General features: G+C 35.8%; 5 protein-coding genes and 1 long non-coding RNA gene across 8 annotated transcripts; 2 read left to right on the top strand and 4 right to left on the bottom strand.

Annotated features, from left to right (window-relative positions):
* Positions 1-1,596: 1,596 nt before the first annotated feature.
* On the bottom strand, positions 1,597-4,561 carry P58IPK (dnaJ homolog subfamily C member P58IPK). Its single transcript, XM_011641565.3, has 6 exons — positions 4,354-4,561; positions 4,145-4,255; positions 3,836-4,035; positions 3,412-3,737; positions 3,000-3,340; positions 1,597-2,871 (listed from the first exon to the last, which is right to left on the bottom strand). Exons 1-6 carry the CDS (start codon positions 4,397-4,399, stop codon positions 2,453-2,455), a joined length of 1,443 nt encoding a protein of 480 aa, XP_011639867.2. The 5' UTR covers positions 4,400-4,561; the 3' UTR covers positions 1,597-2,452.
* Positions 4,562-5,837: 1,276 nt separating this feature from the next.
* On the bottom strand, positions 5,838-15,184 carry bel (ATP-dependent RNA helicase bel). Its single transcript, XM_011641567.2, has 8 exons — positions 14,758-15,184; positions 14,061-14,142; positions 13,308-13,819; positions 12,751-13,223; positions 12,360-12,664; positions 11,942-12,241; positions 11,520-11,843; positions 5,838-11,372 (listed from the first exon to the last, which is right to left on the bottom strand). Exons 1-8 carry the CDS (start codon positions 14,800-14,802, stop codon positions 11,269-11,271), a joined length of 2,145 nt encoding a protein of 714 aa, XP_011639869.2. The 5' UTR covers positions 14,803-15,184; the 3' UTR covers positions 5,838-11,268.
* A 771-nt stretch (positions 15,185-15,955) lies between these two features.
* Positions 15,956-17,950, bottom strand: RpL8 (ribosomal protein L8). 2 transcript variants are annotated; one of them, XM_011641568.2, is made up of 5 exons: positions 17,805-17,950; positions 17,380-17,527; positions 16,815-16,956; positions 16,382-16,695; positions 15,956-16,190 (listed from the first exon to the last, which is right to left on the bottom strand). In XM_011641568.2, the coding sequence occupies exons 2-5, from the start codon at positions 17,515-17,517 to the stop codon at positions 16,011-16,013; spliced, it is 774 nt and encodes a 257-aa protein (XP_011639870.1). In that variant the 5' UTR covers positions 17,518-17,527; positions 17,805-17,950; the 3' UTR covers positions 15,956-16,010. The 2 variants fall into 2 exon arrangements, with proteins under 2 accessions (XP_011639870.1, XP_025074489.1); XM_025218704.2 differs by lacking the exon at positions 17,805-17,950 and adding an exon at positions 17,634-17,764.
* On the top strand, positions 16,094-16,933 carry LOC148934511 (uncharacterized). The gene is made up of 2 exons (XR_016141278.1): positions 16,094-16,220; positions 16,316-16,933. It is a non-coding gene; the product is annotated as an uncharacterized LOC148934511 (long non-coding RNA).
* Positions 17,951-18,242: 292 nt separating the features above from the next.
* On the bottom strand, positions 18,243-26,303 carry LOC105428950 (proline-, glutamic acid- and leucine-rich protein 1). Of its 2 annotated transcripts, XM_011641571.3 has the most exons (9): positions 26,191-26,303; positions 25,816-25,988; positions 25,330-25,722; positions 24,612-24,958; positions 24,332-24,511; positions 23,979-24,243; positions 23,609-23,812; positions 23,234-23,526; positions 18,243-23,090 (listed from the first exon to the last, which is right to left on the bottom strand). In XM_011641571.3, exons 2-9 carry the CDS (start codon positions 25,927-25,929, stop codon positions 22,364-22,366), a joined length of 2,523 nt encoding a protein of 840 aa, XP_011639873.2. In that variant the 5' UTR covers positions 25,930-25,988; positions 26,191-26,303; the 3' UTR covers positions 18,243-22,363. The 2 variants fall into 2 exon arrangements, with proteins under 2 accessions (XP_011639873.2, XP_011639872.2); XM_011641570.3 differs by lacking the exon at positions 26,191-26,303 and having other exon boundaries at positions 25,816-26,184.
* On the top strand, positions 18,476-22,391 carry LOC105428952 (esterase FE4). Its single transcript, XM_011641572.2, has 7 exons — positions 18,476-18,748; positions 20,090-20,375; positions 20,465-20,650; positions 20,731-21,010; positions 21,081-21,556; positions 21,644-21,929; positions 22,003-22,391. The coding sequence occupies exons 1-7, from the start codon at positions 18,476-18,478 to the stop codon at positions 22,292-22,294; spliced, it is 2,079 nt and encodes a 692-aa protein (XP_011639874.2). The 3' UTR covers positions 22,295-22,391.
* Positions 26,304-26,361: the final 58 nt, after the last annotated feature.

Below are 26,361 nucleotides of genomic sequence, written 5' to 3'. Positions count from 1 at the left end.
CCACGCTGGGACGATACGTTCAAAACGATCGATGAGACATACGGGGTACCTGACGAGCCTAGAATAATCTTCAAAAGAGATATGGGCCTGTCAATTATATCTACGGAGGCTGAAAAACTGCAAAGAGACAGGTGCGCGAAGATGCACGTCAAAAATTAAACGTTTTACTCTAACATAAAATACTACTATAACGTAAAAGTATACTCTATATTCCATTGCTTTGATATAACTAGTAAATATATAAAATTCCTTAAAAAATATCCTTATAAAATATATGATGCATTATTTCAAGATATTTTTTTCAAAACTTTGCTTCCATTAAAATCTCCACGAGAAGAATTCCGGTTTATGTTTTATCCTCCCACTATCTAGATCATTGTAAAAATCAGAACTCTTGAGAATAAGATATGTTCGTTTCAATAAATGTGCATTTAGGAATTACGTGTATAAAGTTCTCGAAAGGGTTCTCCATGAAATAAAGAGTCGGGGGACATTTGACAGTCTACGAGAAGAAAATGATAATATCGCAAAGAAACAGGAAGGCGAACGTAATCTCGAAGAGAGCGCTGAAACGTGGCTCAGTCAAGTTAAAGAACTTCGAGAATTACTAGAATCCGACAAAAAAGCAAACGAGGAAGATAGGAAGAGGACGATAGAACTTGCCCAGGAAAGCGATGCGCAAATCGACTACGCGATATTCTTAAATAACGGAAAAATGAGTAACGTATATTCACCTAAATGACCTTTTCAGTATTCTGATCGAATATATTCTATTCAGGCTATGCAGAAAAATGGGCAAAGGCTAGATTGGAACAGCAAGAACTTAAGTTGCATCGAGAAAAGAAAGATATGTTGAATAAAATAAACGAGTATTCGAAAGAATACAATGCAGAGCAAATTGTTTCAGCGGAAACGATCGCCTTTTTAGAGACAAATATCAAAGAAAAGGAAGAACAGATAGATATGTGGACGAAAAAATACAATAAAGAGATTGTGGAAAAACAACAGGAAATCGATGAATTACAAGTATATATCCAAAAGTATTTTCAGCGTGAAAAATGAACAGTAGAATAAATAAATAAATAATAATATAATTCATATAATACAGATATATATTTAATTGAAGATAAAGATATAATAGATATAAACATACAAAAAAGAAAATAAAACAAAGAAAAAGAAAATAAGATAATAATTGCTTAAACATAATATGATACAAATGATATCATGAGCTGTTAAATAACTCACGAAGTTGCTTTCGATTCAATAGAGCTTGATAGAAGAACAGAACTTGGAGATGGAGAAAATGCGCGATTTAATGGACAAACGACAGAAATTTATCGAAGAAAGAAATAAAGAAGAAAAGTTAAATAAAGCCGCGACACGTATCCAATCGATATGGAGAGGTCACATGGTGAGACAAGAATTAGGAGAGTATAAAGATCTGCGACAACGATTGAGAGAGCGGAAGAAATTAGACAAACGAAAAAAAAAAATGAAACCGCCTGATAAACTGAAAAAATAAAAAGTACATTTAAGCTAAGAAAAAGTACTAAGAAAAAGAGAAAGAGGACTTCAGTGCCTAAACAAACGATAGAAATTTGATATTTTATTATTGAAAAGAGTTATCGCTTTCTTTTCTTCTCTTTACATTAATAATGCCTTCGATATATCTGTATAAATTATTCAAATATATTTTTAAACAAATATCAGAAATACAGTATTTACATGAAAGTCTGACTCACACTCATGCAAACATGACAAGCGCACAGCGTTATTTTACACACTGTTTGAACATTATCGAGTACGAATTTTATACGCGTAAAGTAATGATATAAATATATCGGCTCAATATCGTACTCGATAAAGGCATAATGTCTCTTATTCAACTTATTCAATTTAATTGTCGCATATTTTGAAGTTAAAAATGAACAGCCGCTGAAGCAATCAGTGGCAGTGTGATGATCACTGTACATCTCCATTCGTATCGCAACACGCAAAATCGATTTTATCAATAATAGTATACAGATTGATAATGCGACGATGAAAATTACATGCGACGAATGTTTATGTATGAACCGAAATAGATTTTTATTCATCGCTCAGTCTGGACATACTAGAGAGTACTGTACATGTACTGTTATACATTTTTTGCTGACGAACTAGTGCGGGCGATTAAATCTACTTTTACGTCTTTATAAATACGTGCATAGATAATTGTGTTATCTGATACCATGGTCACTGGTCTGTGTTTAGCACGTCGACAATTCACACACATAAAATCTCCCGAGTTCGTCCAATGAGTTAAACACGTGCGATCTTCACCGACGAGGTAGCGAAATGAAATACAGGCTAGGGTAAAGTGAAGATTGTCGCGATTGAAGCGACTGACGCGCGTGTTTGAATTTATGAGAATCACGTAATTTTTCTATCACGACGAGATTTTCGATGTTTAATTGAAGTGGAATTTGAATTGGAAGGGAGAACCATGGAAATGATGGAACTCCTGGAAGGGATTAAAGCCTTGCTGATGCCTGCCCGATTCCGGATCCAGAGGGTCCTCGCCCTGATCAAATTTCGCCCTTTTCTCGTCGTCCGTGAGAACTTCCTTGGCCGCGGCGATGTCAATAAATTTCTTCTGTGCGCGTTTTTTCTCATCGCCCTCCTGGAAATTATCAGGATGCCATTTTTGCGCTGCTTTCCGATAAGCCTTAATGATGTCTCGTTTATTTGCCGTTCTTGGGACACCCAAGATCTTGTAATAATCTCGTGACTCCGATAGTTTTTGCCGCTGTTGCGCCTTTTGCAGTCCTTGTTTGGCTCTTTGGAAATTCGAATCTATCTCCAACGCGTTTTTAAACTCTCTGATGGCTGTTAAAAAAAAAATTCATTTGTTATCTGACAATCATTAAAATGAGACGCACATGTGTGTGTGTGTGTGTGTGTGTGTGTGTGTGTGTGTGTGTGTGTGTGTGTGTGTGTGTGTGAGAATAAATTACCATCATCAAACATTTCTGCGGCGAGATATGCCTCCGCACTGTCGCATAATACACCTGGTTCCCTCCTGATATTTAATGCCTCTTGACAATTATTAATTGCCTGAGTTGCTTCAGAATTTTCCGAATAACATTTGCAGAGATGATGGTAAGCCATAAACCGTACTTGCGGCTCATTCTCTTGCACTAGTACACGTCGAGCTGAATCGATGCATGCCTCATAATCTTTTGTATTCTCCGCTGTCTCTGCATCTTGCAGCAACTTCTTTATCTTCCTGATCTTTTTGTAAAAGGGGAAACATTGCTTATGGTCTGGATCTAATTTTAAACATTCTCGAATCTCCCTAAATATTTGTCGGATTAGTGTTGCGTTTAATAAAAGTAGTAGCAATTATTTTAACATTTGATTACTTACTTTAATGCCTCATCAACATCCCCAAGACGATAAAGCCACGTCGAGAGTTTAAAGAAACCTTCTGTATTATCAGACAACAATTTTGTGGTCGATCGTATGTCAGATATGGCGCTTATGTAATCCCCAAGAACAACGTGGCTTTCCGCCCTGCGTTCTCTAAGATAAGAGGACCACGGGCATACTTCAATGAGCCGAGTTATCTGCTGTACAGCTGCCACATGATCGCCATTATACAAATATACATCGATTAACTTCATTTCTTCTCTAGCTGGATATAACCTATCTAAGGCATTCAAGGCATCCCTATTATTTGGTTCTAACACTAGCTGAAAGAAAAGTGGTATAAGTTGTACATGTATGGGAGCAAACTGGAACAGACATAAAATACATAAAAACATGATGTAAACACAAAGACATAGCGTACCACATCTTGAAAGTCAATTTCAGCCTCGTCAAAGTGAGCTTGCTTGAGTAAAATATTACCACGTTGCAATCGCGCTGCCGTAAAATCCACTTTCAGCTCCAAAACCTTGTCGAGATCGAGTAGAGCAAATTTGGCCTTGCCTAATGCTAAATAAACTGTACCCCTCTTGTAGTACGTCAAGTAATTGCTTGGGTCTCCCTCTGAAAGAAATTTACTCTTATATTCTCAAAGCTCTATTTTTTCCCCATTGTCGCAAAGAGTCAGCTGATAGTGAAAGATCGTCAGGCGCGAATTTGCGATTCGACCTACCGACGGCTGCGTGATAATGCGACAGCGCATCTTGGAGCTGGCCCTTTGCTAGAAACTCCCTGCCGTATTCCAGATGCTTGTTGATTTCTGACTGCGAGACACTTCCGACCGCTGAAAAAAAACAGCCGTCATCAACCGTTCGTGAACGAGGGTTAAAAGCTCGAGGGTTAAAATGGTGGAAAAAAAAAAAGAGAAGGTTAGGAACGTACCTTCGAGGGTTAGATCTAGCAATGCCACTATCAAAAGACCATACATGACGGAGGGAGAAAAAAAATCGGTTGCACCGCGTGCGATGTGTCACGCTGTAAATAAGGGCACTGATGCACTCCGCACACCACCAGATCGACACCTAGCCATCCGATAACACAAAATCGTCCAGCCACGCCGCCATTGCGATCGTGGTCTTACGCGATTGGCGAAGCTGCGGAGTCGTATCTCTCCCACGTTCTCATCGGCGTGGCGAACAGGCGGGACAGATGACGTATTGCCCGGGGAAAACGAAATATCAAATTCACGGGGTGACTTTGACCGAATACCATTTAACAAACGAAATGTTTAGCCATGTCTAACAATAATTAACTTTAGTTTTGATTCAATTTCTTGATTTAATTTTTAAAATTTTTTAAAAATTATTTAATTAAAAAAAGATAAAAAGTAAGTTAAATCAAAATGTAGATTAACTTTAATTTATAGTTTTAGTTAATGAATATAAAAAAATCGATTGTGCAATAATAGAAAAGACATCGAAATTTAAAAAAAATATTTTTTTATATACTATATTATTTGGAATATCAAATAAGTAGATTTAAATTATAAAAAAGTTAAAATATAAATATAAAATAACTTTTAGTATTTTTATATAGGAAAATATCTGTAATTAACATCCTTCTTAATAGATAACTAAAACATTTGCTTATGAATATTTCTTAAAATCAATTGTAAAAAACAAAAATAACTAATCATTTATAATAGAATTTTAAGATATTATAGACATTAAATAAATAAAATATATATCAAAATAATTATGTCCATCAAATTAATAATTTTCAAACAAAATACATATCCTAAATATTAAGTATTTAATTCTTGTATGTTAGTGTTGCAATATGCTATTTTTCTCTGCAAAAATTAATGCAAATTTAAAAATTAAATAATTTTCAAATTATTCAGAGAACTTTTATATAAATATGCAAAAAAAAATAAAACAATTGATGTAATTTTCACATTTTAATCAATATTTTAATATATTTTTATATATATATATATAAATTATATAATTTATATGTAATTATATAATTTGAAAAATTATATTTCAATTTAATATTATAAAAAAATATTTTATAAAATTAATTTTTAATTGAATTTTAATGTAACGTTGAAATTTTTTTATTATGTAACTTTTAACATAATTGAATTTAACATAATTAATTTTATAAATCATTAACTTTAATTCTCACTTAAGAGAACTGATAAATTTGTCCCTTATTAAAAATTAATTAAAATATCAATGCAATATGTATTCTTGTTGACAATAAAAAGTAGATAATTATAAGTCATACATATAATCTTTCAGTGTCTCGTGAAAAGAATATCAACTTTAGACAGTGCTTAATCGTTTTCTCTCTTTAACATGTGAGAAAAAAGAAGGAGAGAACGAGGAAAGGTACGGTATGAAAAACTTTAAGCTCGATAATTCTTTTGTAATCTTTATTATATTCATTTTTGTAGAAGTCTCCTGTCACTCTCTTTTCCTTCTCTTCGCGTAATACTATAAATAAACGGAAAAATTCACCGAATGAAAGAACATCGAATTAATATGTGATCGTCCCGTATATGAGGTATTTTTGTAACAATATTGACACTCTACATCATCCTTCACGAGCATACGTTATGCCTACGCACACAAGAAGTACGTGTACCGGAAGAGTATCCGTAACGCTGAGAAAACTGAAAGAGGAAATCGAAAAAACGGAGGAAGAAAAGGAAAAAGACGCGCGATAATTTATTGCTAATGAATAATAAATATATGACGCATGTGATGAACCTCTTTCCTTCTTCCTCTGTGATCAATTTCTCTTCTTCCCCTCGCACTTTAGATACACTCTTCTCTCTCTTTTTTTTTCTTTTTTTTTTTCTCAATTTATTCAATGCACATATATATATGTATATATGTGTATATGTGTATATATATATATATATAGCCGTACAACGGTTTTCATCGGGACATTTCGTTTATCTTTGTTCGCATATTCGGTTTCGCCTCTACACTAGCGCGTGTAAATGTGCAAATTACTAAATAAGAGACCGACAGAATGGTACATCCACCGTTCCGTTTAAGACACCCTACCCCGCTCCACATGCGAGTGAAGTGAAAATAGTAGTATCATTACGGTTACAAGTTAAATAACGCACGAGGAGCGTCGCACGTCGTACGAATACCAATCTTATTCTCTCGTCGTCGGAGATAACGGCAACAATTCCTTCGGCAAATTGAAATTTGCTTCCCTCTTACGCGTATCTCCATCCCCTTACACACACACACACACACACACACACGCGCGCGCATACGACGGTCCTCGACCAAATTGAAAAACGCTCGGAACAAGTTAGAAGACATTTCTTTTGCCATCCCATCTCGCTGGTGCTCTTCCAAGGACTGGACTCGCGTACATTCCTTTTTTCTTTTTTTTTTTTTTTTCCTTGTTCTCTCTCCGTTAGCGTCCACGCTCTCATCCGGGAGATGGCAAGAAGAACAGCACGCGCACCCGGTCCTCCTCTCGACGAGCGTCGTCGGGCACTTAATATCCCGATCGACGCGCGCGCGCACTTAATATAAAATAATAAAAAATACAAAACTACTTGCACGTGAACAATTTCTCCGCAATTCGCCGCGACTCGGTCGCCAGACGTTAATAGTATATCGCATTCGCGTTTACATTTTATACGATGTGCAACGTGTTCCTTTGCGGATTTTCCCTCATCCTTCGGTAATGATTGCAGTCACAGTCAAACGCCGCTTTTCCCTCTGTTTTCTTTTTTTCTTTCTCTCTCTCTCTCTTTCCCTTTGATGCCTATTCATCCATAATGCCTGATGCCCGTTAGCCCCCTTCTCCTCTTTCTCTCTCATTTTTTGTTTTCTTTTCCACCTTCGTCATTTGCTTTTCTTCGCACTATGCTCTTTAAATTAATCTTTCGTCTGATCATATATCCCGTTCTTTATATTTGTATCCGTAAAGTGTTTCTTTTTTTCCCCCTAAGGCTGCTCGTCCGATATACTTCAGAGGACCAAACATGAGACGAAAAGTACGTGTACAGTACAGAAGATACATTTATTGTTTACCTTCCGAAACGTAGAAAATAAATACTAAATCGATCAATAAATAATAATCGTTATAACATTCTCTATTTCTTCTAAGTATGCTAATACACTATAAAAAAAAAAAAAAAAAAAAAAATCATAGTACCGTACATTTAATTTACACATATGTCAGTTTACTACACGGTGGACATTTGACTATCTTGCAGGAACATTCGATAATTCTGAAGTTTGACATCACGTGTCTCGGATTTTCGGAAAATACAAAGCGAAAGTTGTTCTGCCAATCGATGATCGATACCGATCGTGGATGCGATCGCGCGTGTTGAAGGGAAAATTATAATTAGAAAACAACGCAATTATGCGAAAACAGCATTCGGTAAATCGCGCCGCTTCGAATACTTCTCATCGCTGCCCACCATGTAAATTGCAAACAAAAAGTATCATTTCGAAATGCATAGGACTGATTAAAACGCGTAACACGCGATCGACGCGTCGCGAATGCCTAGCGCATCATAGCACAATTGAACTTTTAACCCTTGGATGCGTGGCCTCTTCCGGTAGGAGCGTGCAAAGACGATTTCGATCAATTTTAAATCGAATATTGATGAAAAGACAACGCGAGATACCTCTTGGGAATTACATACGATAAAGAAAAGGTCTGAAAATCTCCTTCTTCAAAGACCTTCTTCTTCATGCATCCAAGAGTTAATCGTATCGAGTCTACGTGTACGTTAAATTCGTTTACACAATTGTTCGAAAATCAATTCTTCTCTGGAATCGAAATTCTATATTGATACCTTTTCTCTCGTCATTTTTTTATAAAATAACATAAAATAAAATAGGAAAGGAGACGCAAGAAGCCTGCGTTATGCGACATCAGTCTCGGGACCGATCGCAAGTTTCCTTGCGAAATGATAGACACGAAAGTGGATATGGCAATATCCACGTCTTCGATGACAGATGAAATGGACTGCCGTCGACGACACGGCGCACGTGGATTGTTGCCATTTACGAGAAAATTCTCCTTAAGTGTGTAACGTTCTTGGCAAAGCCTCCGAGAGCTGACGCGATATAGCCTCGATGACGAATCGTATTAAAAATTTGAGAACACTCGCACCCAACGGTCGGAAGCCAATGATATTTTACCTCGTTAAATGCTATCCCTCCCCCACCCCCCCCCCCCCCTTTGAATGCTCTAGATGAAATAATTATTCGATTCCCTCGTAAAAGAGGCATTCACACCTTGGTCCACGATCACACGGCATACGATTCACGCACGCGAATTGCACTATTAAATCTAGTAATATAACAGGTATAAGTATGACATGTCTAAAAATCCTGTCGGTTGTGACGCAAATCGAATTTGTACTTTTTCCCCTCACGTAGTAGATTAGATAGACAAGAACGCCCGACGTGTTAGCACGAAACGATATCGACATTCTATAAAGCTCCTACTATCATCATCATTCAACCGGTAATGACTCGCGAACTCGCGTCACCTATATATCGTTAATGCGCGTTACTTTAAGCAGAAACAATGCCCTAGAAAGGTCCCCAGGACCACAAGAGCCTAGCGTTCAGCCCTCCCCGATCGGACAACAGCCACGTTGTCTTGTGTGTGTTAACTGTTAACGACTTAATATTCGTGTTCTCAGCTCAAACAACTGAGCTAGTTACCTTCCCGACATTCAATACCGATTAATTAATACACATTTATTGTATTTATTGTTATTCCGTTAATTGTTCGTTCATCAATTCGCATGGAAATTGAATGTCACAAGATCGTTTGATATCACAGTCGTTTTTCAATTATTTTAGTGTTATGTATTTATATATATAACGCGCGCATATCATACTGATAAATACAGCTAGAAAATAATATCGAGTGCGCCCCGTGTGTCTCCCTCAGGAGGCTTATGCTTGCTTTCTATCTTCCCCTTCCCCTCCCTTTTTTCTTAATGAAGTAGAGCCCACTATATCAATGCAAAAGCATCTCTCCTTCTGCTCTTTGTTTTAATATCCCTCTGTAACTGCAACCGTATTTTTAACCTGTCTCAATATAATTTATCTTCCATGAGCACTCACACATTCGCATTCTGCAGACTAAGATTTCTTTTTTATAAAGCGCCACACCAATTTCGCAGGGCAACGTCTCTGTTACGTTTAGAAATGCTATTCAAGAAGCACGCTTCTACGTGGGATCAATGCAGTTCTGTCTGTAGAACTACTCACAAGCTCAGGTACATAAACAGTTTACCTGCCTTTTACACTAAAAGCATATTTAGCCGCGTGTGAATACAGTGAAATCTCCATATTCGTACAAATATTCCCAAAGGAAAATTTATTCATTTTATTGCAAATGTTTATAACTTCGGAAGAAAGACGGCGCAAAGGTCGCAAATAATTTTATTGGAAAACACAAGTATTTTTAAACAAAATCTAGATCTATTATTACATATTGTAGAAAATTTTTGTCAACATTGTATTATAAAATATATCGAGATCTCACTGTAACGGCTGAAGTTATGAAAATAACTTATGAAAATAATTGCCAGTTGTAAATCGCGTAAGCGCCGTCTTGAAATTTTCTGAATTATCAAGTGTGTATATGTGTGTGTATATATATATGTATATATATATATATGTGTGTGTGTGTGTGTGTGTGTATGTGTATCATATATATACACACACGCACACATACATACACACATATCATTATACATGTCAGGCTATAACAAAATGTGAGATTTCTAAAGGTATCTTAAGACGTAGCCTGTGTTGCCTTTCTTTCTTTCTCTCGGAACCATCGATCCCCGAAAAATTCACGTGGCTTATTCGAGTAAACCATATAATATTGCCGGCGCAATATCGTCTTTGGGGACGGCAAAACAACAAAGTACCATTCGTCGCTGAACTACAGCAAATTAAAGAAAAAAAAAAAATAAGGAATTATCATACAATCTATGGCAACGGTAATTCGGCGTATCCTAGGCATTCGATAAACGTACATGTATAAAGAATTATGCCATTCATTTGAACAAAAACTGCACGACTTTGGCTACTGGCCATTATGATAGCAAAGGCAATAAAGTATCTGTGCATTAAAATGTTTTATGATAGTCAAACTTTAAACGCTACAATTACCGAAGATACGCCCACCGTACCCTCTATTAAAAAAAAAAAATGTAAATAATAAAGTTACGATGAGCCCCATAATCTCGACAGGAGTTCTAAAAAATTTTTACTAAGTTTTCCAGCTACTATGTGTTATATCGTTATTCCCTTCGGATTCAGGAACTAACGATTTTACTGATTTGATTCGTTAGTGGTTATACTACTTGTGTTTCTCAGCACGCACGGCAACGAAATGTTGGATGGATCTCTATTAACTAATAAGTGTTGAACAAATCCTATTTACGATACTCGCACTTTTTATGGTGAGATCATTCACGTTTGAAATATTCTCCGGCGATCCACCGGCGCGAATATTAGATTGCACGCAGGATTTGTCGATGTCGCGCTCACGAACAAATGTAATATAGTGGAATTTAAACAACGTAAGTATTCTTTCTGCTTCTCATCCAAAAACTCGAAGTGCACAGGCAGTCAGCGAAAACGTGAATACGTATTATACGTGAAACTGTCTGTACTCTGCGCATGTGTAACATGTATACGCGCGCAAAACACGTGCGTGTAGTGTCAGACATAATAAATGTCGTGTCTCCCTTACATATAATTGAATTTGCGTGTAGAGTAATAATAATAATAATGAGATAGAAGTAGAAATAGAGATGGAGATAATCGTCTACTTGTCCCATGCTCCCCACCAGTCAGGGCCACTGTTGCCATTGTTAGTGGAATTATTGTACGATGAATTATTATAGTTACCTCCGTAACTTGAATAACCGCCTGCAAAAAAATGTATAAATAAGATACTGAATTTTTGTGTTATATAAATAAAAAATATTGCAACAACTCATCATTCTTCCTTTAAGTTTAGTTAATTTTACTATATAATACATATACTATTCTGTATTAATCGTAATCTTTATTTACCTCCGTAACCACCAGGTCGTGAGGGTCCATTGCTGCGACCAGATCCAGAACTGGGTTGTTGACGATAATCTCTTGCACCAAAGCCACCGCCAGTGAAGCGCCCCTTGGTACCACCGCCACCGCCACCGCCACCGCCGCCGCCACCGCCGCCGCCGCCGCCGCCGCCGCCGCCGCCTGGTCGCCGAGATCCACCTCCGGAATATCTCGCTTCGGTATACATGTCATCCAACCAGGGCGGAAGTTCCTGATTGGCTTCGATAAGCAGAGACACCAAATCACGTACCAAATTGTGATTCTTATGGTTGAAAAATGACGTAGCCAGACCTGAATTATAAAACAAAATATGGTATAACATTCACATATGCCTATCCTTTTAATAATCGCTAATAGAACAATGAATGTAATGTTTAAAAGAAACAAACCTAAATTGCCCATACGACCAGTACGACCAATGCGATGAACGTATTCCTCAACGTCGCCAGGTAAATCGAAATTAATAACATGCTTGACGTGCGGTATATCGAGACCACGAGCCGCCACTGCAGTTGCGACCAAAATCGGCGCTTTACCCGCACGAAAACGACGTAACGCTTCCTCCCGCTCGCGTTGAGTCCTATCGCCATGAATGCTAGTAACCGGGTATCCCATTGAGGCCAAGTATTCTTCAAGCATGTCGGCGCCTTTCTTAGTTTCCACGAACACTAGGGTGAGTGATTCAGCAGCTGCATAATCATAAAAACACGTTAATTTTTTTTTCTTTTTACAAGTTTTGCCGATTCTAAATACAACTAAAAATTCATTGTTAATCCAGATTTAACTTAACGTTTTAACTTAACGTACTAGGATCTGAAAAGTTGCTAGCCTGTAGCAAATCAAGCAAATATGAACGTTTGTCATGTTCCTCCACCCATACAATCTTCTGTGTAATATTCTCGGAAGTCGATCCCACGCGACCAACCGCCAAGAAGATGTAATTACTGAGAAAATCTCTGGCTAACATTTGTATCTCCTTCGGGAAAGTAGCAGAGAACATGAGAGTCTGTCTCTCTCCAGTCGGTGGCATGTTATCCTCCTGGACGATGCGTCTGATCTGCGGTTCAAAACCCATATCTAACATACGATCTGCTTCATCTAGAACTAAGAATCTGAAATGGAAATGATAAATGAACATAATCGTAATCATTCGCAAGTCATTACTCGCAATAATCATTACTGTGTCACGTAAACATACCGGCAATTGTGTAAGCCAATTTTACCACGTCCTAGCATGTCCACCAGACGTCCAGGTGTCGCCACGAGTAGATGGCAACCACGATCTAATTCACGCATTTGATCTACTATATTAGAACCACCATATACGACGGCAGGACGCATACGCGATCGGTATGCAAACTTCCGCGCTTCGTCATATATTTGCGTGGCGAGCTCTCTAGTAGGGGCCAACACCAGACCTAACGGATACTGTTTACGCCTACCAGAAGAGTTCGCTTGTGGTGGTGGCGGTCGTGGCCCACTCTCGTATATCTGATTCAGTATTGGCACTAGGAAGGCCGCTGTTTTACCGGACCCAGTTTGAGCGCAGGCCATCACGTCACGGCGTTCGATGATGATCGGTATCGCGTACTTCTGTACCGGTGTAGGCTTATCGTATCCTGCCAAGGCGATACTATTCTTTATTATCTCTGTCAGCTTAACCTCGTCAAACTGAAAAATTGGAAAGCGATTTAATTAAATAGCAGAAAACAGGTACATTAACATCAAGTAAAATCTTACATATTATATACTCACAGATGTGATGTGTGGTGGGATATTCTCTCCGGTAGCCTCAACTGGGATATCCTCATATTTGCTAAAATTGATGCCAGTATTGCCAGAACCAAACAGTTCCAGCTCCAGTCGCTCATCCCTGGCAGTGGGGATTGTCCAGTCGACCTCACCTCTTCCACCTCGGCCGCCTCTATCGTCGCCCCATCTACCGCTGCTACCCATCCTGTCATTTCTGTTGTCTTGCCAGCGATCATTTCTAATAGGCTCCTGCCAACGATCGTTGCCGCTAATTGGTCGATCGCGTTCGGAATTGGAGTATCTATAATCTCTTCCATTTTCCTGATTGCGCCTATTGCGCCCGCCAAAGCTCCCGAAGTTTGCAAAATCGATATCGCGAGGACTCCGCGAATCTCGATAACCGGCCCTACCCCTATCTCGATCACGGTCTCTTTCTCGATCGCGATCTCGATCTCCCCCTCTGTCACCAAACGATCTTGAGTTAGAAGAGTAATTTAAATCCGAGGGTAGATTACCTATTAAAAAAAAAAAATTATATAAACATTACATTTACTCATCATACATTTCTCACATTTCATGAAACAATATAATTTTACAGGCTGAGATCAAGACAGTCTACTGGCTAATGTAAGCGATGTATCAGTCTCGACTCGTTGATCCATTGTGCTACGTACCATTTATATTATTCAATTTTCAACAAATAAAACTCTTTAAAATTTACTGTATAAACTAATTTTAAGAGGCTTTTGTACTCACTCGCAGCTTTATGACGAAGATGCGGTGGGACGTAGCGGCCCCCACTTGGTTGGCGGGAGCCCTGCAAGTCCAGACCAGCTAACTGAAGGAACAGAGACATTCAGAGTTAGACGTCTCGCTTATCGTAACTGAAACCGCGCGCGGCGCTCACGCGGGATAAATTTGTTATCATCCGATTTCCCTTCTCCCGATGATGAGTCACCCCGATTGCCTTCCGCGAAAATCTGACTTACGCGCGACACCTTCCTCCCGCGCGCAATCCGATCGCGGGAACAGACACGCGCAAGAGAAGAGAGAGACAGAGAGAGAAAGAGAGAGCGTGCGAGCGCGTCGCGACACGAGGCATGTCGTTCCCGGAATCGCTTGCCGCCATTATACGTAGCGTACGTCACGAACTGGCCGACGAGTGACGACGGCCCATGATGCTCGCGGGGAAGAGTCTCTCTCTCTTTCCCTCCCTCCCTCTCTCTCTCTCTCTCTCTTTCTCTTTCTCTTCGATCGGATAAAGGAAATTCCCCTCTATACGCTCGCGTCTGTAGAAAATCCGCGAATCGCGTCAGAGAAATGCTGAAACGAGAAAACGGGAGGAAAAAAAAATTCGTTAAAATTCGCATCGCGAGAACAACGCTTCCCTCCTTTCCCTCCCAACCCGCTGATCCTTTCTTTTCTTTCTCTTTATCCCCTTTTCTTTTCTTACTTGCTGCTCTAGACCTGATCCATTCTGGTTGGCTGCATTACTCATATTACTCCGCCTCGGTGCGTAGTTTTCGCAGCTCTGTCGCTTGAAGCCCTTTTAGCTCGTTTTTTCTCTTTCTCTCTCTCACACACACACTCGTGCCGAAAAAAATTCCCAACGCGTCCTTAACGCGCTGTCTCTTTCTGTCTTCCTTTCTCTGTCTCCTGTCCCTCTTTTGTCCCTCTGCTTTGTCGTCTCGCGATTGATATATACGCCTCGTCAGACGATAGTTTCGTTATTCGCCTCGCGATTCGGACGATCCTTTGTCAGTTTAGCGAAGAAAAACGGCGCGTGCCGAACAGTCTTTCTCTCGCTGCACCACGATACGGAGGAATCCCGGAGGCAACTGGCGTGACTGCTAGGAAAGCGCGAGAGGCCCCTGGCCGCACTCTTGACGTTGACGCAACAAAAATGGCCGAGAGTCGAACTGCCAAAATGGTGGTCGGCCCACTTCCGCCGGATGTCGACTCCGGCTGTGAGAGCGATAGGACGCGGAATACTCGAGGAAAAAACGTCCCGTTCGGACATCCGGCGAAAAAAAACACCTCTACATGCTGGAATTTGAAAATTTACATTGGGAATTTTTCACCTATTGTCGTGTGCAAATGATAATCAGAGAAATTAAATGACGTTAATTTCAACGATAACCGTTCTAGAAATCGTTGAAGATAGTTGGTAGCAATGTTCGAGCTATCGAACGCTCTCGACCACTTGTAGTCCACTACCAGAAATTTTTTTTATATAAGAATGCTATTGATATCAGGGGTCTCTATTACATTTGAATACATTTATATTCAAAATTTCAAAAAAATTTAGAATTTCAGAAATACCTGTAAATTTTTTCTCTGATTTGCAATGGTGTCCATTCCTATCATAGATTAATTTTAATCTTGATTTCTTTTTTAATTGTAAAAATTAAAAAAAGATAATAAATTAAACAAAGATTAAAACTAAGATACTTATAGAAATGTATATCAGTAGTATAAATATGTGTAAACTTTATCTTTGATAATCAAATTTCAAGTAAATGTTTTTCTATTCAATTAGATATATAGAAAAAAATCTATCTCTTCCTCCTTAACTTCAACCTCTGATTCAGTTACGATTTTTCAAAATTCATCACGGAATTCGTAAAATTTGTTAAAATATAGCGGAGTGATTTTGTGTAAATTTTTCTTTATTGTATAACACATAGTCAAATATCAGCGTTTAATCTAATCGTCCTTTTTGGTATCGGTCTTGCCTCCTCTGATTCTTCCAGTACGACGAGCAGCAATAAGACCGATCTTACGACCAGCGCTGGTGCCACGCTTGACAGTGGATGCCTTACCGATATGTTGATGGTTACCACCACCGTGTGGATGTTCCACGGGATTCATAGCAACACCACGAACCTGAAAAAATTTGAATGCATCTCAAACATGGTAGACAAAATGCAAGCGCAATATGAAAAAGTTCGAAACAAAAGCTCAGTTAAAAAAATTTCCACATTAAATTCTTCGGGTTTCAAATGTCTTAGATACCATCATTGAAAAAAGATTTAACTCTTTGCATATAGTAGCAATATAAAAATCAGAAGATATACCTTAGGCCAACAGTTCCTCTTCGCCTTGTACTTGTGATAAGCCCTACCAGCCTTAAGTATGGGTTTATCTATACGTCCACCACCAGCAACAATTCCAACCATTGCTCTATTGTTGGATGGAATGACTTTCTTCGCGCCTGAAGGTAATTTAACTCTAGTTTTCTTTGTATCTGGATTGTGCGTTATAACTGTTGCATAATTGCCCGATGCTCTGGCTAATCGGCCTCTGTCACCGGTCTTTTCCTCCAGATTGCAGACTATAGTACCCTCAGGCATCATGCCAACTGGCATAACATTTCCAATCTGCAGATTGGCTAGAAAAATTTAAAACGATATATGTCAAGATACGCAATAGCAAATTCTCATAATAGCTTTGATTACTTTAAATAAAGTATTAATTTCATTGAGAAATATAAATTATAGTGAAACATACCTTTTTTTCCACAATATAAAAATTGACCGGTATACATTCCTTCTGGTGCAATAAATAATTCTTTCCGTGTTTTGAACTTATAAGGATCACGGAAATGCACCACTGCTAATGGCGCACCACGACCTGGATCATGGATGATATCCTAAACAGAAAAAGCAATCTTAGATGTATCTATTAAACTAATTAAGAACATCTTCATAATGTTGAAAATATATCCTCAGAAAGAGCCTCTATTTAACGTCATTTAATCAATCAGACGTAGGTATATTTGATATCATCATGAATACAAAACTCATATCCATTTCTATCAACGCAGATTAATTTTAATCTTGGTTCAATTTACTGTTTCCTCTTAAAATTTCTAAAACTAAAAAAGAGTAGAGTAGACTAAATTAAAACTAAAGTTAATCCACATTGGTGAAAATGGATTCTAGACTGAAGAATTCAAAGTAAACTAGACAAAGTATGAACAGCAAGTCAACATCTTTTCTCAAATGTTGCTTTGAATTCTGCAGTGGCGCTAATTAAAATATCATGCCAAATAAAACAGAAAGTTGTTGCAAACCTTCACGACACCCTTGATAAAGCCATGCCTCTCGGAGAAGTCCAGAGACCGCAACTTCGGTGCTCCCTTCCTCCTCTTGGTGTGAGATCGAAAAACGGATCCCGCACCTTTACGCTGCGCACGAATTACCCGACCCATGGTTTAAAACCTAAAAGAGAAAAGAAATCGATATCACGATATCACTCTTTCGCCCTCGATGACACGCGTCGTAACACCACGCTCGTTATGCTTCAGCTGGCGCATCTTAACCTCACATGTTGTTCCGCTCCAAGTACGAATCCATTATTTCTCTCGCAAAAATATTGAATGCATCTTACGCAGGAATAACCGAAAGCACATAATTATGAACTTTTTTTCAATGGATTTGTCTCGAATGTAGCAGATCAAAGCGGATAATCCGCGCCAGCGAAATCACGCATAAGTACCAAAGGAGCCGATGGCAAATAGAGAAAGGTAAAGACGGAAATCGGTCGCGGTTAGTTGTGTAATGTATACCAGCAATGCGTCGCTTGATCACGTAGTCAGTCCGCCAAAATGCGTTCAATTCAAACTTGCTGACCGTGATATTTCGGCGTAATATTAATTTAATTTAATTTAATTTTGCATACACTATGCATTTTGATAATATATTTGATAATATATTGTAATGAGTTAAATAAATAAATAACAATAAATAACGCGTTAATTTACATATATAAATAGCTCTTCAAATTTATCTTTGCAAAGTATTTTTCTCATTAGAAAAGATTTGATGCTAAATTTGAATATTTTATATATTTATATAATTATTCTGTTGTTTCATTATAAAATTGTTGTAAGATTTTCTTTTTTTTCATTGTAACTTTATAAGACTCTTATTGAAATTATTTTTTTTTTTTGCGAGAAAGATTGATTTTATATCGTGTTGTACTTGTGCAAAAATTTACTTTTAGATAAACATTTATTGTAAACATTTATTTTGCAAAGTAATAAAATATAAATTATTATTTGTTACAGACCAAGATGCGACTCTGCGATAAAAAATGCTGACATGCGTCATCCCCACTCGTTCCCACGAAATTCTCAATGAGAGACTAACGATAATTCTTTTATTTCAATGTACATATTCGAAATGGATGGACGCGTCAGCTCGCTCATCATCCTTTTACTTTGCTCGTTAATAAATGCGAGAGATGCGGATGTGATTAGACGAAAGAGAATTGTTGGCGGTATTTCGGCCGTGCAACCTCCCGAAGATGATCCGGTAGTTTTTGTGAATAAAAACGGCCGAGATGCGCGTATTATCGGCACCCGCGATCCTGACAAAGGATTTTATATTTTTCGTGGAATTCGATTCGGGCAGCCACCAATTGGCCGAGCCAGATTCCAGGTAAAACATAAATTTATAAGAGTACATACAAAAAAAAATTAATTATGCACTGAGAAAAAAAATGATGAATTTGACTAAATAAGTCTCTAAATAAGTCTCTAAGTTGTAAGTTCTTTAGTTCAGGTATATATATGTATTTTAATTAAATATACACGACTAATATTAGCAAAATATTTGTGAGTTAATAAATATTTGCATAATAAATATGTGCATAGCACATGGGTGATAATTGAATTAAATATTCAATTATTGAATTTCTTTTTCAGTTTAGGAATAAAAATTATTAGTATATTAATATAAATTTGACTTGTACATTCAACAATCATAAATCTTTGCATAATTTATAGAATTAAAATTCTTTGCAATTTTTACGTACATGTTACATGAAACAAATAAATGTTAGATTAGAAATATTAATTTAAATCTTAAAATATTTCATCGATATTTATTTCCAATGTATAAAGGTTTGATCTAGAGCCTAATTAAGATTTAAGAATCAAAATTTGCATACAGAGCAAGTATAATTATATCAAATCTCACAATAGTATAAGCGTTTTTGCACAAATTTTTGTGAGCATATACGTAGATTGCACTAACGTCTCGATTGAACCGTTATGTGAACTGTGGCATTAAAAGCAACACAATGTATGCGATAATTAAATTCAATGACCTATCGAATAAACGTGTGCTTTAACAAGTAATCGAGTAATAATAATTACCTTCCACACAGGGACAAAAGACCAATTCTTTTTTGTCATATTTTTTTATACTATTAATCGATAGTGTGATCACAGATTAAACGGAACATTATTTTATCTTTCAGTGCATCCTGTCACAACGGCCTAATTTAATGAATTTGATATATGTTATCAATTCCGTTGAAAAAAACTATAAGTTTTTTTGTAGAAAACGATTTTTAACAAATATAAATATTTAACAAATATTAATAAATTATCTAATTTAACAATATGGTCAAAGATAAATAATAAGATCAATTAATTATTAATATAGCATCAATCTTTCTTGACCTTTTCTTATGCTTTTAAAGCTTCATAAAAACATAATAGAACTATCATTATTATTGACTTAATAAAAGTTAATCTTAACTAAATAATTAATCTTCATTTAATAGGAAGTGCTAAGCAATTATTTTTATCAATTTTTTTTAAACTTTTTTTTATAAATAGAATTTTAGAATTTTTTATTTTAATATTAGAATAAAGAGAGCAATTGATAAAAAGTTAAAATATTATATCTTTAATACAAACAAAGAGATTAATTTAAAAGATAGAAATAATTAGAAATGATTATTTCGTGTTAATATAAAAAATTAATTTTTAGCGAGCTTCGCCTGTTCATCTCGAAGGAGATTACAATGCTACTATGTGGGGTCCTCCTTGTCCTCAGCCCAGCTACGATGGAACCGATAAAACTATTGGAAGCGAGGATTGCCTCTTTCTGAATGTCTTCACCCCATCACTTCCAGATATCAGCGATGGTTATCCTGTATTGGTATGGATTCACGGAGGTGGTTTCAGAAGGGGTGCGGCATGTCAATATGAAATGAGACACTTGATTAAGAAAAAGCTGGTTGTCGTGTCTATTCAGTATAGACTGGGGACCTTAGGTAATTAAAATATCCTGAGCAAAAAGTATGTTTATGTAGTTACGTAAGTAAGGAGGAAGATTGGCGTCACCGAATTTTTTTTATTCCAGGATTTTTGAGTACAGGTACACAGGAAATGCCGGGAAACAATGGAATGTTCGACATGGTGCTGGCTATCGACTGGGTAAAGGATTACATACATTTCTTCGGTGGTAATCCAAACAAAATAATAGCCTTCGGCCATGGAACCGGCGCCAGTTCTGCTATGATGTTGTCATTATCAAAATTTTGCGAAAGTAATTGAGATTGCATGATTTTTCGCGTTGCGACTAATAATATGTCTTCATTCATTATTGATGGACTTATATTTTTGTAGATAGCTTCCATGGTTTGATCGCGATGTCTGGCTCCGTCTTATCTCATTTCGCTATTGATGAAGATCCCTTCGAAACCGCTAGATACGTAGCGCGTAAAAACGATTGTCCGACGAATGACAGTCGCAGAATGGTGGACTGTCTGCGAGAATTGCCAGTTGAAAAATTGATCGGCAGCGATTCCGAGTTGGGGAACATTCGTGCGACTGCCCGAGGTTTCGTCTCTGGCTTAGCCAATCTGCTCGGACCTGGTCCTGTTATAGAAGGTCCCGACGACGGGAGGTAATGTAGATTTAGCAACATCTTTTTAATATCATCAACTTACTATCGAGTAAATATGAGTGTTTTTAAGATCGCTTCCGAACTTCATGACCGCATCACCAGAGAGTTCCTTGAGGCTTGGCAATTTTCCGTCTATACCGCTATTGACGGGAATTATGAAAGATGAAACGGGAGGTGCCGTTTTCGGCCAATACAGGGACGAAGTACAGAACAAATTGAACACAGTCCCAGATTATTTGATTAGCGATTTCATACCATATTTGCAAAGAACTATTCCAAATATGCAGAATGGATCACGGTTCATTCCGCAAGCTTTCCGCGGCTATCTCAACATATTCCAAAGCAACGGCAAGCTAGATACTATGGAGAAAATTGCGGAAGCTTTGGGCGATTCGCTCTACAACGCTCCCGCATTTTTGACTGTCGACCAGTGGTCTAAAAAAGCAAATACGTTCTTATATACATTTGATCATAAGGGAAAAAGAAATTATGGTAAAGATTTTCTCACTGGATTGCCAATCGTCGACGCTAAACAATCCTCGGATGGTATAATTTATAATAATTAATAAACTATATTACATAATACTATATTGTTTTTCTCAAATAATATATTTATTAAGCATTATCTTTCAGGTAAATTAAATCACGGCGACGATCTAGGATTCATCTTTAATCGAAACACAATTACTGGCGAAAAAATAAGCGATAATGGAGAACCAGATGAAGAAGATGAACGTATAACTGAGATTTTTACAGACATGATAGCAAATTTCGCGAGGAGCGGCATGCTTAGCGTACCTACTACAAACGTGTCTTCTAATGACAGTACTTGGGTACCAAACATAATCCCAAGATTCTCAGATGATAGCAATTCCTTTGTCAGTATCACGACAGCTCCGAAAAGCATGAATAATTTTAGGTAAAAAATTTACATCAAATATTACTCAATATGTAATACATATAATAAATCGATCATCACATGTTAATTTCAGATATTGTGAAATGGGATTGTGGACGGTCATACCGGAACGATTACAATCACCAATGTGCAGTTTGTATAAAGCACCTTTCCAATTAATAGAACAAGGTGCTAAAAAAACAATTTCAGTAATTCAGAAACCTATCGATACGTTCAATGAATTTGTTCCTGATCTCAATCTTGATATCGATATTGCAAATAAATCCACAGATCAATATATTGAAGATTCAAATAAGGAGAATATGCAAAAGAAAACGAATGGTGGATTATTCCCAAAAGCACTTTCTATACCAATCATCGGCTAAGTTTTTTTTCAGAACTCATTTATTTTATATGTGCTTTTTTATTACAAAGATAAAATAAACAACATCTAATCATTTAATTTCATTTTTCTGAAGCAGATTTAAAGAGTTTATTATTTTAGGACCTATATTTTCCCATTTTTCTGAACTGTCTTGCGAAAACTTTTGTTCTTTTCCATCTATCTCAGGACTTTTGTTTACCGTTTTATTTTCACTTGTATATGTTATTATATCAGATTGTTCATGATTTTGTTCTTCCGTATGCTGTTCTTCAAGAAGCTGTTCTTCAAGAAGCTGTTTTTCAAGAAGCTGTTTTTCAAGAAGCTGTTTTTCAAGAAGCTGTTTTTCAAGAAGCTGTTTTTCAAGAAACTGTTCTTCAAGAAGTTGTTCTTCAAGAAGCTGTTCTTCTGTAACTAATTCACATTCCATTTTACTTTTAATAGTAACATTTGCAACTGCATCAATGTTCAGCTGACTTTGATTTTTATGTTGTATTTTATTTTGTAATACATTTTTAGTTTCTTCTTCTTCAATTTCTTTATATAAGTTGTCATCTATTTTAGATTTATTTATATCAATACTATCGTTCTTTTCCAATGGCTGTATATCAGTTTCATTCTGTATTATTTCAATTGCAGTTATTTTTGGTCGTTTAGATACAGATTGTATTGCATCTTCACTATCAGAACACTCTTTTTCTTCAAAGAAGACTTTCTTCAAAGAAGTCCTACTTCTTTTGTCTAATTTATCAATATTAGTAACTTTTTCCATTTCATTTTCAAATTCATTATCAGATTCCCTACAAAAATTTATGCATGTTTACAATTTAATCTAATAAATAAATCAAACTTCCAATATATAAATTCTCTCTGAATCTCCTTTTTTGCATATATAATATATAATATATAATATATAAACTTAGAAAAGATTTAAGATACTCACTGCCGTCGAGATAAGCGCAATGTAGGTGCAGCAGGATGTATAATTTTTTCCAATTCAGCTAATGCGAATTTTGCTTCTTGAGCAATACTTAAATCAATATCAAGAGCTGCCATCTGTGATATTTCTAGACAGTATTGTATAGGAAATGCCAATGTAACATGTGGATACATTTGTAAAGCTTTCAATACTTTGAATAGTTCCAAGCGACATACAGTATGAGCTTTATAAAAATTTTGTTCAGTGGAACTCAGATAAAGATTATATAATAGAGATATTATTACATTCTGTACAGTCTATAAGAAATATTTAAGAACATCATGAAAATGCAATTATATAACAAAATAGTTGTAATAAAATAAATCTAAATAAACTTACTTGGTAAAACATCTGTTTCAGTAAAATACTACCACTAGAAAGTATGTTCTGCAAAACAATAAGAGCCTCTCTGCATAAATCTGCATCTAGACATCCACTTTTAGTAGAACTCTCTCCATTGTTTAAAACTGGATTATTTTCACACTGGCTACGTTTGGAACGTTTTATTGTGCGTTTAGACAAATTCTGCGTTTTTTGTTGCATCTTAAACAATGATAATTCTCTATTAATATATGCTTTAATGTAATTAAATAAATATAGTCAATAAATCCTAATTGTTTATTTCATAAATATATAAATTTCTTATATATTAATATACTAATTAAATTTATAATAGGAATATTATTTAATTAAATTATTTGAAACTTACGGATAATAATATACAATCTCGTTCTGGTGTTACATCTTTTAATATAGAAATAACACATTCATTCGTAATTTTTTCTATGCCTGACAATGAGCCAACATTCATCAGCCATGAACAAAGACATTTGTAAGTGTGTATTCTAACATTTCTAAAAGGTTTACTATTACTAAATGTTATTTGATTTTCTAAAATAGTACTTGTCCATTCCAATGTGTGTTGGAACAAATATAATATAGTTGTCCCATATGGTATTAACTCCTGAGCAAACCTAAAGTATATATTAATATATTATAAACTATGCTATATCATTCACATTTTAAATTTAAATATATTTATTTATTTATATATATATATACCCATTTATAAATGCATCTAAAACTGTAAGCAAGCTAATATGCATTTTTGGCAAGATTATATATAGCATCTGTTCTTTACAAGATACTTTATCCTTTAGATTTAATGGCGTTATTGCTAATCCTCGACATAAAAGTCCTAAAATATCGTGAGGTAGAACAGAATTTCTTTCCTCATATCCTCTGCAATTTTAAACCAAATTATTATTTAAAAATTCTATATAGATGATGTTATTTTATTATATCATTCAATAAATAAGATTAATATATTTAAGATTTGTACCGTAACATTATGGAAAGATAAGTACATAGGTTTGAAAATCTTTGTCTCTGTCCATTATAATATTGTACTATGTCCTTATTAGATATATCTGGTAATTCTAATTTATCCCAGATATCTACACTTTCCAATTCCACTAATTCAGAGAACAATTCATCCATTATAGTGTGCAAGTTATTACAAAGTAACACCTCGCTGTATGTCAATACAGTGTACATAGATTTAGATGGAGGTAATTTAAATGAACGTTCTGTCACTTTGGACAAAAGAAGATAACATCTTGCACTAGCATTAACCATATTCTCTTGCATAGAATCAATTTGTAACAAAATCATTTTCCGTATCTGTTTCTGAAAATATTAAAACAATAATATATTTTAAATATATAAACATTCATAAATTGACAAAATGTTTTAATTAGAAGTATATAAATATATAAGATGAGCATATTTATATCATCATAACTATAACTCTTGTCCAACAATTACTTTGTGAATGTATATATATATATATATATATATAACTCAATAAATGATTTATATTAATATGCTAAAAATGTCATTATTTTTTAATAAACACATAACTAGCTTAATATCTTATAATATAATCGATTTAATGATAATAATAAAAAATATTTTCTTCATATAATTTCTTATATTTATCATAATTATGAGATAGTATAAAATATATAGTTAAACAAAAGTTTTATTTGTTCTGTTACCTGAAATCGCTCACAAACTTCAGGATAATGATACAGCAGAACAGCCATTAAATAATATATTGCTCCAGATTTAGCATCTGATCGCAATGAACTAAGGATATTCACGAGCTGTTTTACATACTGCATGGAGATCTGCTTGTGCAATTCTGGAATTTGCTTGCAACGTTCGACTAAGACTCCTAACACCTTACAGGCAAGTGTCAAATTCTGCATACTGCTATGTACATTTTCCAATACTTCCATAGCACTGCTTATCCAGAATAATCCGTGTTTTAAAAATGTGTCTTTAGAACATGTAGGCAAGAGTCTGTCCAGAATAAATAAAAAATTGCATCCTCCTTGATTTATACGTAAATTAACTTTTTTTATAATGGCATTTTGGATATTATCAACCTAAAATATACATAAGCATATAAACAAAGTATAAACAAAGATGAAGCTCATATAAGCTTCTGAGAAAGATTTAAAAGAATGTCCCTTTCTCACCTCTTGATCATCGAACGGCACATCGTCGTTATTGACCATCAAGTCGTGCACTATCGATTCAAATTTTTTTGAATTTACGTCGACAGAATTCACTAATTTTGTTATCGACGCCATTTTATTCGCTTATAAAAACCGTACTCGTGATTTTTTCTCTTCTTTTTTTTATAAATTTCCTAAAGAATAGAGAGATGTTTTCGATCTATTGAGGTTATACAAGGAAGATACAGATGAAAACTTCGGTGTAATAAGGCTTCTGCATACACTTTTCGTAACCGTAAACTTTCAAACTATTATTTTTAAACTCTTAGCTCTAATTGGCTAATTTTTACAATACATCTTATAATTACAGTTACAGAAAGTGATGCGACAACTCACCACAGCAGCTCATACACGTGTTCATGGAATGAGATTTAAGTGTTATAATAGTTGTATAAGAGAATGTCAACAGATGGCGATACTACATCTATTGTAAAATAATCTATTATGGAAAAAGGTACATGTGTAATGTAAGAACGTAATAGATTTTCAATTTGTCAAGAATGACAA

This window comes from Pogonomyrmex barbatus, unplaced genomic scaffold (genome assembly GCF_055798465.1).
Source record: "Pogonomyrmex barbatus isolate J1 unplaced genomic scaffold, ASM5579846v1 scaffold9, whole genome shotgun sequence".
NCBI classification, from domain to species: domain Eukaryota; kingdom Metazoa; phylum Arthropoda; class Insecta; order Hymenoptera; family Formicidae; genus Pogonomyrmex; species Pogonomyrmex barbatus.
This window is presented reverse-complemented; position numbering and strand designations above follow the sequence as displayed.